Genomic DNA, 17270 nt, shown 5'->3' with positions numbered 1-17270 from the left:
CTCTGACAAAAATATAATCTCATTTCATATCAGTACAACCAAAAAAAAAAAAAAAAAAAAAAAAACCCCAAAAAAAAGAAAAAAAAACCAAAAAAAAACCCAAACCAGTTTTCTGTACTGTTACCATTGCTAACAGATTGAAACTCGCTATTTACAATTACAGTAGCCAGGTAAAATACTACAGGTGAGAGACCAGAGAGGAGGGGCAGAGGGACAGAAGGGAGATAAAACTGGTAGGGGAAAAGGGAAAAATAAAGGAGGAAAGGCCCTCTTACATCCCGAACGTGGCTTCCTGCATTGGACAAGGAAGGGTGATGGATGGAGGTAGTGAAAACTCAATACTTGGGTTTTGGGTCTGACTGGGGTTTTTTGTGGAAAAGAAACAGGAGGAAAGAAAATTTTAAAAAAATTTAAAAAAAAAAAAGTGAAGTGAGAGCGGAGAGGTGAAATAAAAGGATGAAAAGGATGAACACGGGAGAGGGAAATCAGAGCAAATCTTCAGCTGAAGCCCACTCATAGAGACTCTCCCACAGCACAGAGGTGGATGGGGATGAATTTTCACCACTTTGGGTGGTGAAAATCCCTGAAACATCCTCAAATTGTGCCCTCAGCTGGAGGGACGGGAGGCAGGGTGCAGCACCCAGCATGGCAGAGCTAAGGAGTGGCTGGAGGATGCTCCTTCCCCACCTGATGGATGCTCTCCCTAGGAGGGTGGAGGGGACCCCCAAAGCACCAAGTGTCCCTCACCCCCAGCTGAGCTCCGGGCTGGCAGTTCACAGCCTCTTCCCCAGAACTGGTGACAAAAATATCCCAATTTGCACCCAAAGTGACGGGGGGAATCCCCCAGGCCAAGCAACACAAGGGGAGACAAAAGTGTGGGAGGTGAAATTTTCAAGGAAAAAAGGTGGGGTGTGGTTTGGGTTTTTTTTTGTAAATTTGCTTTTTCCTTGGTTTGCTGAAATTATTCTGGAGAGGAAGAGGGAAGTGAAAAAGGAGGAAGGAAAAGGAAATGTTCTTCCTCTTTGCCCCGCTCTCCCCCAGGCCCACACGTGGCCTGTTGCCACCAGCTCTGGATTCAACGCTTCCACCGCCCTCAGCCCCCAACCCTGGCAGCGGCCTCAAAACACGCAACAGCAACAAACCCCTTCCCCAAGGGACCCCGAGAGACCCCCTGCCACGCCCACACCCCCGTGGGGGCTCGGTGCCCCTCAACAACCACAACGCACTGCCAGACTGCCCTCAGCACCAGTGCCCTCACCCCAACATCCAGCACAGCCAGGCTCTTTGCCACCCCCCCGAACAATTAGGGAGTCACCCTGTGCCCTCGCTGACCATCCCAGCTGATCGCTCACGCTGTGCCCGCACTGACCATCCCAGCTGATTGATCACGCTGTGCCCTCGCTGACCATCCCAGCTGATCACTCACGCTGTGCCCTCACTGACCATCCCAGCTGATTGATCACTCACGCTGTGCCCTCGCTGCCCATCCCAGCTGATTGATCACACTGTGCCCTCGCTGACCATCCCAGCTGATCACTCACCCTGTGCCCTCGCTGACCATCCCAGGTGATTGATCACGCTGTGCCCTCGCTGACCATCCCAGCTGATTGATCACCCTGTGCCCTCACTGACCATCCCAGCTGATTGATCACGCTGTGCCCTCACTGACCATCCCAGCTGATTGATCACGCTGTGCCCTCACTGACCATCCCAGCTGATTGATCACGCTGTGCCCTCGCTGACCATCCCAGCTGATCACCTCCACAGCTCCCAGAGTGGGCAGCGCCATCCTCAGTGATCCATCACCACCCTCAGCGATCCATCGCCACCCTCAGCGATCCATCACCATCCTCAGCGATCCATCGCCATCCCCAGCGATCCATCACCACCCTCAGCGATCCATCGCCATCCCCAGCGATCCATCGCCACCCCCAGCGATCCATCCCCAGCGATCCATCACCACCCTGAGCGATCCATCGCCATCCTCAGCGATCCACCTCCAACCCCAGTGATCTATCACCACCCTCAGCGATCCACCTCCATCCTCACCGCAGCCCAGCAGCCCCTCCCAGCACTTTAGGCTCTGTCCATCACTCAGGGTCCCGCTGCATCCCCAAATCTCCTCCAGGGAGAGGACAGGCGATTTCCCACCCCATCCTCGCTCCTACAGCCGCCAGCAGCAGCGTCACCCCCGTGACCTCCTTCCTTCCTCCCATCCTCCTCCTCCTCCTCTCCGCACCAAACCTCGGCCACCCCGGCACAAACACCCCCAAATCCAGCTCTGCTAAGCCCTGGGAAAGACCAGCCTTCCCGGGCCGGGGGTCGCAGCCCCCCAACATCTGCCAGCCCCCCCCAGCTCAGCTGCCCGGCGCTGGGCACCCCTGGCACGGGGAGGGGGCGATGCCGCCGCGCCCACCCCGCCTTACCTGCTCGTCTGGTGCGGGCTGGAGGATCCACAGAGAGTTCAGAAGGTAAAGATCAGAAACAGACTTTGGTAAGTAATCACACGTTTAGAAAGGAATCTATCAGTTCGGAAACATCTCAGTGCATACTTCTTATATGAAAATATACACAAATGTATTTCATTCTCCAAAAAAGGAACAATTAAAAACAAAAGCAAACTAGCCCAAACACAATATATTAGCTGTTTTTTTGTTGTTTTTTTTTTCTTTTTTTTTTCTTTTTTTTTTCTTGTTGTCATCCTTTAAAATCTTTTAACGCTACACTTTGTTCAGGTTACACTTTTTTTGTCTTTTTTTTTTTTTTTTTTGTAAATTTTTTTTTTTCTTCATGCATTTTACACCTTTATAGCCTTTGAGAATAAATAAGCTCCATTTTGCTTCCACATCTCTAAAAACTGCAGCATTTTAACTATTGTCATTTAAATCGTGCAAGGTTTTTTTTTTTTTTTTGCAACACCCCTTTTTAAAAAATGGAAAATATATATATTTTAAAACTAAACCCTATACAACGCAAAAAAATTCCAAATCTTAAAAAAAAAAAAAAAAAAAAAAAAAAAAAAAATTATACACAATTGTAACTGTCAACAGTACAGATGAGCACAAGAAATAAAATTAGATCAGAAACATATTTATAGAAGCACAAAGGAGGGTGTTGGTTTCTTAGATTGTCGTTCTTCTCGTTGTCTTTTGAAAATTAGGAGGAGTTTACCAGATACTACAGTCTGGGGGGGGGGGGGGAAATAAAGGATAATGACCCGGACCAAAAAAAAAAAAATAGAATAATAAAATAACCCCAAGCCCCCAACAAAACAAAGACCCCGACAAAGAGCCCCCAAACCCCTTTCACTGCGACGTGAAGCCGAGGCCGTGCCCGAGGCAGGGCACGCCGCCTCCCCACGAGCCGTACTTGCCCGTGGCACCAGCCCAGGGACGGCGGAGTCCCGCGGATCCGCTCCGGCGCGCGCCGAGCCGCCGCCGCCTTCCCCGCCGCGGACATCGGAACCCACGTCTAACCCAGAGCGTTCGTGTCTTGGATTTTTGTGTTCTCCAGGCTCTCGGCTTCCAGGCAGAGGTGTGAACTTGGGAGTCAGGGCGTGAAGTTAATGAGCAAAAATGGGTTGGTTTTTTTTTGGTTGGTTGGTTCCCCCCTCGCGGTCGCTGCGCGCCGACGGCGTCGAGTGCCCGGGGGGTCTGCGCTGCTGCCTCCTCGCCGGGGTCTCTGGAGCGAGCTGCTCTGCTGGGCCCTCCTGCCGTGCAGCTCCCAGCGGGACAGACCCCGGTTCGTTGGGTCGAGTTCGTTTCGCTACGTAAAAAAAAAAAAAAAAAAAAACAAAAAAACCAACAACAACAACAAAAAAAATAAAGTACAAAACGAGAGCGATGAGACGTCGTTATCCCACCTAATTTCCAAAGCAAGGCCGTGCAAAGAGCTCAGGGGCGCGTCCGGTACATCCAGCATCGCCAGGGCAGCGTGGGCGAAGAGGACCACGGTCCGCAGCTTCTCTCCCGCTTCCCAAGGGATTAACAGAGATGGAGGGAGGGAGGGAGATCCGCTTCTGCCGCCGGTGCCGCGCCGGCGTTCTGGAGGCGAGACCCGAGCGCGTCCCTGGCACACGGTGGTGCCCGCTGGGGTTGGCAGGAGAGACGGGGGGAGACTGCACAAAACCTGCCAGGGGTCCCTTCCGCCACCACGGGGCTCCCCTTGCCTACCCAAGGCCTTTCCAGAGCACGGGAACAGGAGAGGGAATTCCAAATTCATCATCGAAAGAGAATCAACCCATCATTGGGAAAAGCCTCTGCGGCAGAAATTTGGTATTTCAAGGTCTGGAGGGAGGGGGTTTTATCTGGCACGTGTCGCCGTGCCGTGAGCCACAAGCAGGGATGTTGGTGAGGAGCGGGTACCCAGAACGCCGGCACTGCTGGGCATCCACAGCTCTGAACCCTCCACCACGTCTCCACACACAAACAGCTCCCAATTTTCACCCAGTTTCGGAAGGATTTCCTCTCCTCCTCCAACCGCTCCCTTTAGGCCGCCCTATTCTTTTCACAACAATCATCAGCTTTTTTTTTTTTTTTGTCTTGTTTTTCCAATCAGAAACTTAGTGATAAACGCCTGGTTGGGAAAAGTTTATAAAACCCCGTCAATTTGCTTCTGGTTCACCCTCAGCCTAGGAGGTTTTTATGCCATCCGCCTCATTCCGAGGCCGAGCTGGCTGCTGGCACCTGGCAGAGGTGGATAAACCCCACCGTGACTCAGCTCCTGTCCTTTTGCTCTGTCTCAGGGTAGCTCCCAGCTCTTCCGCAGCCCCCCGAGGCCAGCCAGGCTCCAGCTGCCAAAGGTGGCACACGGGCAGGTTTTGTGCCAGTTTGGGACCGCGAGCCCAGGGATGAGGGGGGCTGGGGTGTCCCTGCAGAGGGTGACAGGGCAGCAGGCTGGGAGGGGGACGGGGGACCGGCATCCCTGAGGAGAGCGCCTGCAGGGAGAAAGCCCATCCCTAATGGCTGTGCCAGCCAGGAACGGTCCCTTCTCCTCCAAACCCTCCAACCATGAGCAGGCTGATGCGTTTTGGGATTATGGGTGCTGACACCCATCCCTGGGAAACTGCCAGAGCCAAGTGGCAACGTGAGGATATTCCTCGGTTTTTCCTTTTTCCTTCCACTAAATCACTACTCGAGGCTCAAGCAGATTTTCTGCACAGCTCACCGTCACCTTTTGAGGCCTAGAAACCTTCAGGCAAAATCTCCCTAGGATCACTTCAGTTGCATCTTTCAGTAAAAGAACAGTTTCTTCCCATTTTCCTGATTCAAAGCTTTGGCCCACGTGCAATGTGAAGGCGTTTCTAAAACGCTTTTGTGGATGTGGTTTGTTAAAACCCACCATTTGCTTTCAAAACCAGCACTAACGCATCCCCTCTGCACATACCGGCTGTGCCCAGGTGGAGGTGAGGCGTTCCTGGGAAATGGGAACTCCAGTGTTCCAATCACCCTGGTCAGAAACACTGCGGTTCCCTGCTCTGGTAGGAAGGATGCTGTCTGCATCCACTCGTCATGCAAACAGGATTACGCCTTAAAAATCTGCCTCTTACTCCCCTGACGCAGCTTTCCAGGCTCCAGGGGGCTCAAGCAGGCCGTGGATGCGGCTGCATCCTGTTTCATATGAAAAGCTGGGCTCTCTGAGATGCCTCACCCTCCCTTCTCAGCTGGTTTAGGAAAATCAGTGTAGGAAAAAACCCTTTTGGAGGAAAATCTGTGCCTACCAAAGCCCTTCAAGCTTCCAGAGAGCCGGCTCACGTCCGAACTGCCCTTCCCTGAGCGCAGACCCGGGAACACCCCGGAACGGCCAGGAAAGTGCGGTTCGGGGGTGTTCTGTGCCCATCCCGCCGCAGGCGCTCTGCCTCAGGGATGCAGTCCCGCTTCCCGGGCTCTTGCCAGCCAGTGGGCACCGAGTGCCCAGCCCGCCCGCCCGCGGGGGAGCATCGCCAGGGGCTGCCGCTTCCGCCGAGGACACGGATAATCCCACTGCAGCCCCCCGTTCCCACGCACCCGGCCGTCCCCGCGCCCGCGCCCGAGGAGCGCCGTGCGTACTGCGTGCGTCGCCTGCTGTGCTAGAATGAATGCCTACAAAATCCTAAAGCTATTTCTCAGGCAGTTTATGATAATTTCCCCCCCCCCCCACCCCGCCCCAACCCCAGCCCATCCCCATCACCCGTTTCGCCCCCTTCCCGCCCCCTCCCAGCCCCTCCCCGCGGCCCTGCTGGAGCTCCCCAGGGACGGCAGGGACCCGTTATGTGACCCAGGTATCCAACCGCATGCGCTTTACGGAGGGGCTCTCCCCCTCGGGCTCGCTGGTGGATCGCAGGAGGCCCAGGGACGAGCCGAAATCGGGGCGGGCGGGATCGTCCCGCTCGCTGCTGCCCTCGTAGGAGCTGGTGTTGCTGCTGAGGCTGTCGACGGGCGAGCGGCCGGTGGGCTCGTGCCGGGGCTGGTGGGGGAAGGTGCTGAGCGGGGTGGCAGTGTTCCTCTCCCGGTTGGGCGAGACGGGCTCCGACTTGATGCTGATGTTGGGGTTGGTGTTGACAGTCAAAGTGGTGGTGTGGGACAAGTGACTCCCTTGTCTGGGCATCCAGAAGGTGGAGGGAAGAGGTTGGGAGAGGAGGAGGAAGAGAAGGGCAGGAGGGGGAGAAAAAGGTGGAAGAGGAGATAATGGGAAATCTCTCATTATTATCTTTTTGGAGGCCTTTTACCTTCCAGCGCACAAACTTCAGAACCTGCACACACTACAGCCTTGATTATAAATCTGGATTATAAACCTGGATTAATTATTAATCTGGATTCATAAACAGAATTATGACTTCAGAATCAGAACTGTGACTCCAGAATTCATAATCTCTGCAAGTCACTGGAACACATCAGTACCGAGCTGGGATCAGACCCTGTGGGCAGCATCCCTCCTCCCCCAGCACTCTGTGATCCAGCCCCATCCCACCCACTGTCCCTCAGTGAGAAGTGGGACGGGCTGTGACACCCCTGGGTGTCCCTATGGCTCTGCCCCAGCATCCCTGTGGGCAGCACAGACCCAGCACAGGGCTCAGCCAGGTGGTTTTGCTCAAAATTGGGAACCTCCTCAACCTCTACTGCAACACGCAATTTTGTCCAGCCTTTCCACACATCCTACGGCCCCACGAGCACAGGAGGCCCAGGCAGCTACTGAGGAAGCTGCTGCCTGCCCTGCCTGGAAAACACGCATCAGGCAGTGAGGAAACACTGCACTCCGACACAAAAACCTGGTCCATGCATCCACCCCTCCATCCATCCATCTATCCCACCCCTGCATCTGTTCATCTGTCCTTCCAGTCCTCTATTCATGCCCCCCTCAGCTCCTCCATGCATTTCTCCATCCATCCATCCATGGTGGAAATGTCAGTGTCTTTGACTCAGTGGCTGGGGCAGTCATTGATCCCCCCCTTCAACTCCTGCCTCTCTTTGTCTCACCGTCTCCATGTGATCACGGACAAGCGGCTTAAATCTTTATTTGGACTGTGCAATTCTGTGTGTGGATGCTTTATTCCAGATTAAAAGCAGATCTACATCAAAACTCCAGCTCTAAGATGCAAGTGCTTGTATCTTCTGCCCTGGAGAAAAGCAATCTCTTTGCAATACCAAAAGCCACCTTCTTCCACACCAGCAGGGCACAATTCCAGGCACCTTACCCTGCACTGCTCATCCCATCTAACGCTGCCTCTGGCTGATTCTAAACCCCCCCAGGTGAGTGCAGGGATCAATCCCACTGCGGACAGGCAGCAGGACGAGCGTCCCCTGATCTTAGCCAGGGACTCTGGGTCACTCCTACAGCGACAGGGACAGGACTCCCCAAACTTCACAAGCCAGCTGTGCTGGGCCCTCCTGCAGCTGTGCACGGGCACACAGCTCCTGCCCCCCAGGAACACAGCGTGGGCCCACCAGGGCTTGATACTGGGAGAACCCAGGGAGCAATCACGGCTGGGGCTCTGCAGGTTTGGCACCCTCAGAGGAAATTCCCCATTTCCCTCTTGTGTCACTCACATTAAGTTTCCTAGCGACACCGGGACCAGGTGCTGCTGCTGCTGCTGCGGCTGTTGCTGCTGCTGTTGTTGCTGTTGTTGCTGTTGCTGCTGTTGCTGCTGTTGTTGCTGTTGCTGCTGCTGCTGCTGTTGCTGCTGCTGCTGCTGCTGCTGCTGCCAGGCAGAGATGTTGCCAAGGGACAGCCCTCCAGGTGAGCTGAACGCCGGCAGCGAGGACAGCTCGGCGCTCGTCAGCTGATAATCTGGAAGGAAGGAGCCCTGCAGTCATTCCAATGTCAAACCTGCCCCCACAGTGCCCCGGGCACTGAGAGAGGATGGAGACCCACAGGAGACACAAATACACAGTGTATGGAATGTCGGCTCGTGCAGCACAGGGACGCTGGCCGGAAGACAACCAGCGTGTGTGAAACGGTTTGTGTAGGAGTCACAGAATCAATTCGGTTGGAAAAGACCTTTGAGATCCAGTCCAACGTATGAGCAAACACTGCACCAACAAAGTGGCACCGGAGGGACACTTAAAGGCCATCTACTCCAACATGCAGGGACACTTTCCACTACCCCAGGTTGCTCCAAGCCCTGTCCAACCTGGCCCTGGACACTTCCACGAGTAGGGCAGCCACGGCTTCTCTGGGAAACCTGTGCCAGCACCTCACCACCCTCAGTATAAACAATTTCCTCCTTATATCCAGTTGTCTTCCACCCTCAAGGCATGAGCTGCTGGCAGGACCCCACCCACCAGTGGCACCCACCAGTGCCCCTGTCCCCAGGCACAGCAGTGGCCAGAGCAGCCTCATGATGGCTTCAGGAAGGGCCATGAGCATGTGAGACCCCCAGAGCCACCTCCAGCCAGGTGTACAATGCACAGACACACCTCCTCCCCTCCTGGGACAGCGAACCCCGGCAGCTGACACCCACCTGTACCTGGGGCACCTTCACCTGTACCTGGTGCATCACCACCTGTGCCTGGGGCAATCTCACCTCTGCCTGGGGCATCCTCACCTGTATCTGAGGCAATCTGACCTGTGCCTGGGGCATCACCCCCTGTGCCTGGGGCAATCTCACCTGTGCCTGGGGCACCTTCACCTGTGCCTCGGGCACCCTCACCTGTGTCTGGGGCAATCTCACCTGTGCCTGGGGCATCCGCACCTGTACCTGGGGTACCCTCACCTGTACCTGGGGCATCTCCACCTCTGCCTGGGGCATCCTCACCTGTATCTGAGGCAATCTGACCTGTGCCTGGGGCACCCTCACCTGTGCCTGGGGTACCCCCACCTCTACCTGGGGCACACCTGAGACAGCCCCACCCATGCCTGGGACAGCCCCACGCACACAGTGCCCCGGGTGGCAGCAGGGGGCGCTCCCCGCCCGCCATGGGGACACGTCACTGTCACCGTGTCCCCCCTCCACGGGCACCCCACGCCCCGCTACCCTGGCTCCCCCCTGCCCCCCTTGCAGGGCAATGCCTTTCCCATGCAGAACCTCGGGAACACCGAAAATCCCAGTGGGGCACCTCGCACCAGACTGGAATTTTACAAAGGGCGTGACCGCCGCTGGAGAAAGCCAGGGAGGAAAGCGCTGCTCCTTCAGGAGATGGTCAAAGCTTGGCCAGCCATGTCAGCCTGACACAGAGACCCATCAAACCCTCCTGGCACCCTCTCCTCCCCATTTCTCTCTCTAATTTTGGGTGTCTTGTGGTTTCGGCTGTCCCCACCCCAGCAGCACACACAGAGGTGGCTGTGACGGTGCTGAACTGCTGCCAACGCCACTGGCGGATCCCTGGCACACCCCACCCAATATCCTGGCAGCGGATTCCCTGCTCCACACCATCCTCCACCCCCTGCACTGGCTGTTCTGGTCTGGGAGCTCCTGACTCTCTGGTGGCTGCCCCTGCAGCCCCCACCAGGGCTTGAGATGGAGCTGCCCCTGATCACAGAGCTGGGAATGGTCAGGTTTGACTGAACCCAGGGGCAGCGGCAGCTCAGGAAAGGGCACAGAACTCTGGCCAGAGGGCAGCTCAGCAGAACTGCACCAGCCTGAAAGCCAGGCAAGATCCACCCAGTTAACAGGTGAGTCCTGGGAAGGACAAGTGGCAGTGCTGCAGGCTGGGAGTCCGCTCAGGGCATCCGCACCCCTACACCACCCACACAATGATCACCTCTGCAGCATCACAGAATCACAGAATTATTTAGGTTGGAAAGGCTGTCCAAGACCACCGAGTCCAACTGTTCCCCCAGCACTGCCAAGGCCACCGCTAATCCATGTCCCCAGGTGTCACAGCCTCATGTCTGTTAAATCCCTCCAGGCATGGTGACAACACTGCCCCGGACAGCCTCTCCCAAAGCCTGAACACCTTTTCCACATAGAATTTCTCCCTAATATTCCACCTAAACCTCACCTGGCACAACCTGAGGCCGTTTCCTCTTGTCCTGTCCTATGTAACCTGGGAGCAGAGCCCGATCCCCACCTGGCTGCCCCCTCCTGTCAGGAAATTGTGGAGAGTGAGGAAGCCCCCCCAAGATTCCTTTTCTCCAGACTGAACCCCTCAGCTCTTTGTGCTCCAGACCCTTCACAAATCAAGACATTTCCCATCCAACTAACAGGGCAGCTCTGGCAGAACTGCCAGGTTCAGAGCTTGCACCCTACAGCGGTGCCCCCCACGCTCACCCCCACAGCAAACACCTCAGCACAGACACCACCGGGACTTGGGCAGGAACACGGCTCTACCCATGGTCAGCTGTGAGAAAAAAATAACTACAGAGAGCTGAAACTCAGGCCCCTCCGCCCTGAACAACGGCACAGGGCTCAATTAAAACCTATTTTGGGGACTCTGGCTGTGCCCAGCCTGGCTGGTAAACCGCATGGTCACGCAGGGAGAGGAGCCTCATCACGCACAACCGGCATCTTTGGGGCTACACCTACTAATTAGCAGAGGGAGTTCCCAACACGCCACTTCTGGCTTCTTCCAGACAAGCAGCTTTTTACATTTCTGCAAACTTTTCTCTCGACCAGAACAAGTTACGCAGGCAGCCAGCAAGTCCTGAGTCTTGGTGGAGGTCTGACAGGTGATAGATGAACAACCCTTCTGCCTGGGCAGGTGCACTGCCACTGTCGCCTCAGGCTGATTTCAATCCACCAGCCCAAATCAGATGTGCCTTTGAGCAGGCTGGTTTGCATTCTTCCCAAACTTTTGGGGGGGGGGGGCCTATGCTCGTTGTCACTATTACGACATCCCCTGAACTCTGAGAGCCAGGGGATGGGTGCAGCTGTAATCAGCATCCACTTGCAGAGCGCAATGGGCTGCAGCAGCCCCCACAGCCCTCCTGGCTATGACAGTGAGTTCTCACCACTTACACAAAACGAGTTTCCCCTCGATTTTAATCCTGTGGAACCCTTGGACTCATGCTCGAGTTCCAGGAGCATCACTGCAGCTGCTCGGGGAGCACCAGGCGCGTGCCTGCAGCAGCACATCTCCCCCTCGTGTTGACTGACCCACCCCAGAGCTCTGCCCTGGCCATGTCTTACCTGTGTTGTAGGCTGTGGGCATGGCCGAGAAGGGCAGACCCTGCGTCAGCAAACTTGGAGTCGCCACGGAAACAACTGGTGTGGTTAGAGAGTGAGTTGCTTGAGAGACACCCAACCGCTGCGTGTTTTGCTGCGGGAGCAAACAGGGAGGGAGTTAAAGCCCAGGTGGTTGGATTTGGTGGTGCCTGTGGGTTATGACCCTCCCAAACCCCCCGGGGCTGAGCGTGGAGACCATGGGACGAGCAGGATCGATGCTCTGGCCATTCCACACTGCAAAAAAGCACAAACCACACCAGCTGCTGACACTCTGGACCTTGTGACACTCATCTGCAGGTCACAGCCTTGAGTCCCCGTCCTGCCCAGGGCTGGCCTTCACCCACCAGCACCAGCCATGTCCCTGTGTGCACGGAGAGGGAATATCAGCAGGATGCCTCAGACAATTCCTCACTGCTTTCCAAAGGTTGCACGTGAGGCTTGCTGAGCTTCCAAGGAGTGACAAAGGCACCAAAGCAAACCAAGACCGGCTGAGGCAGCACAGAGCTGACATCTCCCTGCAGCTCTCGTGGCCAAGAACAAGCCCCTGCCCCAAGGGAAGCTAAGAATTGGCCTCAGGATTTTAAAGGGACTCTGGCATCGCTGAACTCCAAGTCCAGTGCTCGGAAACCTGCCAGTTTGGTGCCCTCACAAGGTTTTGGTTGAGTCAGGTACCAGCAGGTCCACTGTGGAAAAATTGTGCCCTTGGAATGGTGCACACCAACCTCTCCCCACGATTTTCCAGCCTGTTTCGTGGGCGGATCTATAGGTCAGATTCAGCCCTGTTTACAAGACAGATAATCTGGGCTGTCTCTGCTGATCTGATTTAAATCAGACTCAAGAAGCTTGACTCTAATCCGAAGCACCCCAGCACACGTCACCCTGTGAAGACTGGGGCAGTGCCCAGCTTAAACCACGCCTGGCACGAGGCTGGCTGGGCCACAGTGAGCAGCCTTCCCGTGGAGCTGAGGGCTCCCAGGGCCGTGCAGGGCTGGGCACAGACTCTGCAACGCTTCCCCATGGCCACGGAGACTCTCCTGGCACACGGCTGGAGGCCAAAACCCTGCCCTGGCCACCTCCAGAGGGCAACAGCACCTGGCTGTGTAGGATTTGCTCACCCTGCGCCCACACACTGCAGGTCCCTCCTGTGGCCCGGGGAAGGCGATTACCAGGGCTCTAATTGCTAAAGCCCTCGGGGGCTGCAGCAGTGGGTTTTCCTGGCACACATCCTGCTGGCAGCCACCTTTGGCCATGCCCACTGCTGTGGGTTAAGGACGTGGCAAGAGATGTTTTCACAGGAGGCAAGACACAGCCCTGGTCCTGTCCTGCCCACGTGAGTCCCCGAGCCAGCCCAGTGGGATGCAGCCCCCACAGCCCCATCCCCTCTGCCCCTCTCTCCAGGGCTCTCCTGGGAGAGCACGGGCACAGGGCTGGGCTGGGCGGACACGGGCCGGGCAGGCTGTGCCAGCCCCAGGAACCTCCGTGACACCGCAAGGTGAGCGTGGGGATGTCAGCCCCAGCTGCGCTGAGGGAAGCACCCCGATTTTCACCACAATCCATGCAGGGGGGAGGTGTGCAAGCTGCCCCCCACATCGTGCTGCTCACACCCCATGCCCACAGACAACGCTCCAGTTGCTAACACACCATGCAGCATGCTCCCAGGGAATGGATCCAGGGCACGGACCCTGCTGCTCTTGGCACGTTAGGAGAGTGGAGAGAAACGGGGGGATGCCTCTCTGAACCCCCTAAGGGTGGAGAGCATGCTCAGAGCTGCAGGAGCAGCGCTGAGGGCGGCAGGGCAGTGGGGACACAGCAGAGGGGTGGCTGACTCATCTCGCAGCTGCCTGGGAAGAGGTGGGAGCTGCCGTTTGGAGAGAGGATCTGGTGTGTAGGTTGAGCAATATGGAGGGAGCAAAAGTGGGGAGAAGGTTAGCGGAGCAGGGGGGCATGAGCACCAGGCAGGAGAGATCTGCAGGGACAACACTCTGCAGTCCCCTTCCTGATCCAGCAGTGCCAAGGTCCCTGTGCCACCCTGCCCACGTTCCACCACCCTCCACCTCCCTGCTGCCACCTTGGTTGGGGTGAGTTTGTTTTTCACTTCAAGCAAAAACCCATCAGGCTAACTCAGACCAACAATTAAAACTGCAAATGCCACCCCAGTGGATTTTTTACCTAATGCTGCTTCAGTGTGTAGCCAGGGAATGCCCCAGGCAGTGGGATCAGGAATGAGCAGATGGGGAGGTGGGGAGTGACCGGTCTCCCTCCAAACATGGGGAAACTGAGGCACGGAGATGCAGGAAGCGGGCCACTAAGCATGAAGGGTTTGGGGACACAAAGAGCAGCAGAATTCCTGTCTGCCAAAGCTCTGGCCCATCCTTGCCCTGGCCAAGAGTGTCTCTGTACAGGCTGCCAGAGGGATTGGCTTTCTCCTGTGTTTTTGGAGAGCTGCATCCCGCAGCAGCTCTTGCCCTTCCCTTGCTGCACTGACATGTCTCCCATCTGCCCTGCACCAGAATAGCAACGGAGCAGAGTGAATCCTTGCCACAAACAAGGTGGCATTCACTTTGCTGGCAGGGAGAGGGAAAAACGCCGTAAAAATAACACAGAAAACTGCCCCGTGCACAAGAGAGGTTTAGGGAGTGCACTAGCCAGCCAGTGGATTTACGCAGGCTTTAAATAATATCTTTAATATGGGAAGAGCCTGATTTACTCCCTGTATCTCATGTGCTGGCAATGGGCCAGGTCTCCCTGTGCTGTAGCTGTGGTGGTTCCAGCAAAGCCCCGTGGGCAGGTCCAGGGCAGTGGCTGTGCCCAGCCCAGCTCCACAGTCCCCAAAGGGACCCTGGCTGACCTCCCCAGGGGGACTCACACAGCAATTTTGGCCTTGGTGGATAAACAGGCGCCTTTGCAGCTCATGGCAGCTCCTTCTTTTCCACGGGGAACCTGGTTTTCCTAATAGCCTGTTTTTCTTGGGACTTATTTTCTGCAGCAGGACTGGATGTAACACCGGTGAACCACATCTCGCCACACTTCCAACACAAGGGAGCCAGTGTCCACCCCCTGTGTGTGCCCCATGCCTCGCCAAGCCCGGGCAGGACCGAAGGGACAAGCAGCCCATGTCCCACCATACCGCCATGCACGCTCAGCGGGGAACTCACCAGAGCCAAGTGGTCCTCGGTCTGTCCGTGGGAGAACAGGGAGAGAACCGAGAGGCACCGTTAACTCAAGCACCCTACGCCCGCCGCGACTGCTCCCGCTGGCACCGCACCCTCGCCTTCACGGGGCACAGACAGGTTAGAGCAGTGCCCGGTGCAGGCTTCGCATCATCCGGGATGCTGCAGGCAGGAATCCGAGCCCTTCCTTCTCGGATCTCCCCTCCAGCACGGCCCCAGCCAGCTCCCGCCGCTACAGCACCGAGTTCCCCCGCGGCCCGTGCGCTGGCAGGGGAGCCGGCGCCAGCCCACGCTGGGTCCCAGCAGAGGCGCGGGCACTCACCAGATGATGCATCAGCCCCTTGCCGCTCTGAGAGGTGATCACGCGCAGGTCCGGCTTGCGGCTGTTGGTGGCCAGCTGCGTGCCGTGCGAGGGTGGCGGCGGGGACTTGGCCGGGATGATCTTGCCCAGGCTGCTGCCGTTGGACACGGGAAGGAGACCCGGAGAGGCTCTGGCACTGACGTAGCCATTTCCTGCGGGAACGGAGGACAGAGAGGAAGGAGGTGAAGGCATGGCGACGGTGGGATGCGTGGCAGTGGCAAACGCAGGGTGGTGAACACGGGGCAATGGTGAATGCATGGTGATGAATACATCGCCATGGCGAATGCACAGCTGTGGTAAACATAGGGACGGTGAGCGGTGCTGCAGTGGGGCTCCATGAGTGCTCCTTCTTGTGGGAGAGCAGCACTGCACCCCCCCAGGCTCCCCAAAACCCTCCTGCTCCGCGGCAGGCTCACCGCTCCCCAAAACCCTCCTGCATCCTGTTCAACCTGCAGGGTGAAGTCAGGACAGGCAGTAGCCCCGAGCCCACAGCGCTCAGGGCAGCTCCTCAACCTGCAGGGACGCCCCCTTGTTCCTGCAGTAACACCTAGCAAATCCCAGAGCCTGATGCGCAGCCAGGGTCTTTCTTGGTCAGCCCTGCCAAGATGGGTAACGACTGGTGCACTCGCTTTTAAGGTCTCTTTATGGTACTGGGGCAGTGAAACGGGGCTGTGGCAGAGTGAGGACTCAGTTCACTGCCCCCACTGCCCCTTTGAAGATCTAAGGTTCTCTCCTTCTCCTCCTGCTGCCCCACTTAAGGATTTTATGTGCAAAGAGAAGGGAAAAAAAAGAAGAAAGGAAAGGAAGAAAAAAAAAATAAAAAGGAAAAGATTTGATGAACATCAGGAAAGGAATAAATTGGATCAGATTACTGTTCTGATGAGGGTTGGTTTTTTTTTCATGAATAGGCCCCAAAGATAGAAAGGCGTTCAGCAATCACCAGGATTCAGCCCTCATATTCATTGCACGTTAGACCGGGAAAATAGGTCGCTGATTGCATTATTAATCACATCTACCATTGCGCTGCATCTGCATTTCAGCAGGCGGCTGGTGCCAGTGACGCCGCAGCCGCAGCGTGTGGGGGCCGAGCGCCAGCCGCCGCCTCCCCAGAGCTGTCCCGGGCTGGACAGGGCCGGGCTGGGCTGAACCAGGCACAGGGGGTGGCCACGATCCCTGGGAGCCGCAGCTGTGATCCCACAGATGGCCCCAGGGTGCCTGGCAGCTGCCATCAGGGACACCCATGGTGGCCAAGCTGTTGCAGGCTGGCAACTGTGGCATCCATGTCCCTGATGGAGGGAGAGGACCAACCCTCCTGTCCACAGCGAGGTGTCCTCCCAGTCCCAAATCACCGGGAGCCGCTGTGCATAAGGCATGTGCCTGGTGCATCAGGCCCTGGCACCTCCGGGCACCGTGAGCTGCTGGAATCCTGCTCACAAGGCCACTGGCTTTTAGATTTATTAACAACAAAGGTGCAGAAATTCCTCAGATGAACTTGGCTCCCCGCAGTGCTGGTGGCCACGGAAAAGCCAAAAAAAAAAAAGTTAAACCCTTTGATGTTCTCCTTCCCAAGGCACCACCGGCACGGATGCACACGGGGCTCTCACGGTGGCTCAGTGTTTGAGGCACACCACGTTATCTGAGCATGACCTGGGCTGTGGATTGGGGTGGCTCCGTGGGCTGGAGAGGAGCTGGTTTGGGTTCCAGTGCTGCCACTCACCCCCAAAGATGGGTGGCCTGATGCTGGAGTCCAGGGCATTCCTTTGGTTGCCCTGGAGGGTCAGGGACCTGGGCAGCGGGGTCTGGGACCCCAGCCCAGAGCTCAGAGAGACACTGGCTTTGATTTCAGTCCATGGGAAAAACTTCCTACACTGAGAGAAGGTTTACAGGCCACAAGAATGTGAAAAATAGTAGTTTAGCTTATCACAGGGTGAGAAAATAGTGATTTTGGGTTCCTAGCATTGAGGTGAATGGGGACAAGATGGAGAATCTGGGGCGTTGTCTCCTTCTTCTTCTTCTCCCTCCCTCGCTCCATTGCTGCATTGACGTGGCACAAAGTAGTTAGTGAGGATTGGGTCAGAGTAAAGATGACCTTTTTAGTGATAGTGATAGACATTGGTAAGAAATAGTAAACAAGAAATATGTAGTTATTAGTATAAAA

At 56.3% G+C, this 17270-nt stretch overlaps 1 protein-coding gene across 11 annotated transcripts in view; it reads right to left on the bottom strand.

Moving 5' to 3' along the window:
• Positions 1 to 6203: 6203 nt before the first annotated feature.
• MEF2D (myocyte enhancer factor 2D) overlaps positions 6204 to 17270 on the bottom strand; it is a 74965-nt gene continuing 63898 nt past the window's right edge. For 8 of the 11 annotated variants that reach the window (XM_040087939.1, XM_058423749.1, XM_040087941.2 and 5 more), the window contains 5 exons: positions 15074 to 15264; positions 14737 to 14757; positions 11546 to 11675; positions 8025 to 8265; positions 6204 to 6577 (listed from right to left, as the gene is read on the bottom strand). In XM_040087939.1, coding sequence (XP_039943873.1) covers positions 6247 to 6577; positions 8025 to 8265; positions 11546 to 11675; positions 14737 to 14757; positions 15074 to 15264 — 914 coding nt within the window. In that variant the 3' untranslated portion in view covers positions 6204 to 6246. The remainder of the gene's footprint in view (positions 6578 to 8024; positions 8266 to 11545; positions 11676 to 14736; positions 14758 to 15073; positions 15265 to 17270) is intronic. The other 3 variants (XM_058423751.1, XM_058423750.1, XM_058423752.1) reach the window with 1 other exon arrangement.

Source organism: Hirundo rustica, chromosome 29, assembly GCF_015227805.2.
Source record: "Hirundo rustica isolate bHirRus1 chromosome 29, bHirRus1.pri.v3, whole genome shotgun sequence".
In the NCBI taxonomy this organism is placed as follows: Eukaryota; Metazoa; Chordata; class Aves; order Passeriformes; family Hirundinidae; genus Hirundo; species Hirundo rustica.
This window is presented reverse-complemented; position numbering and strand designations above follow the sequence as displayed.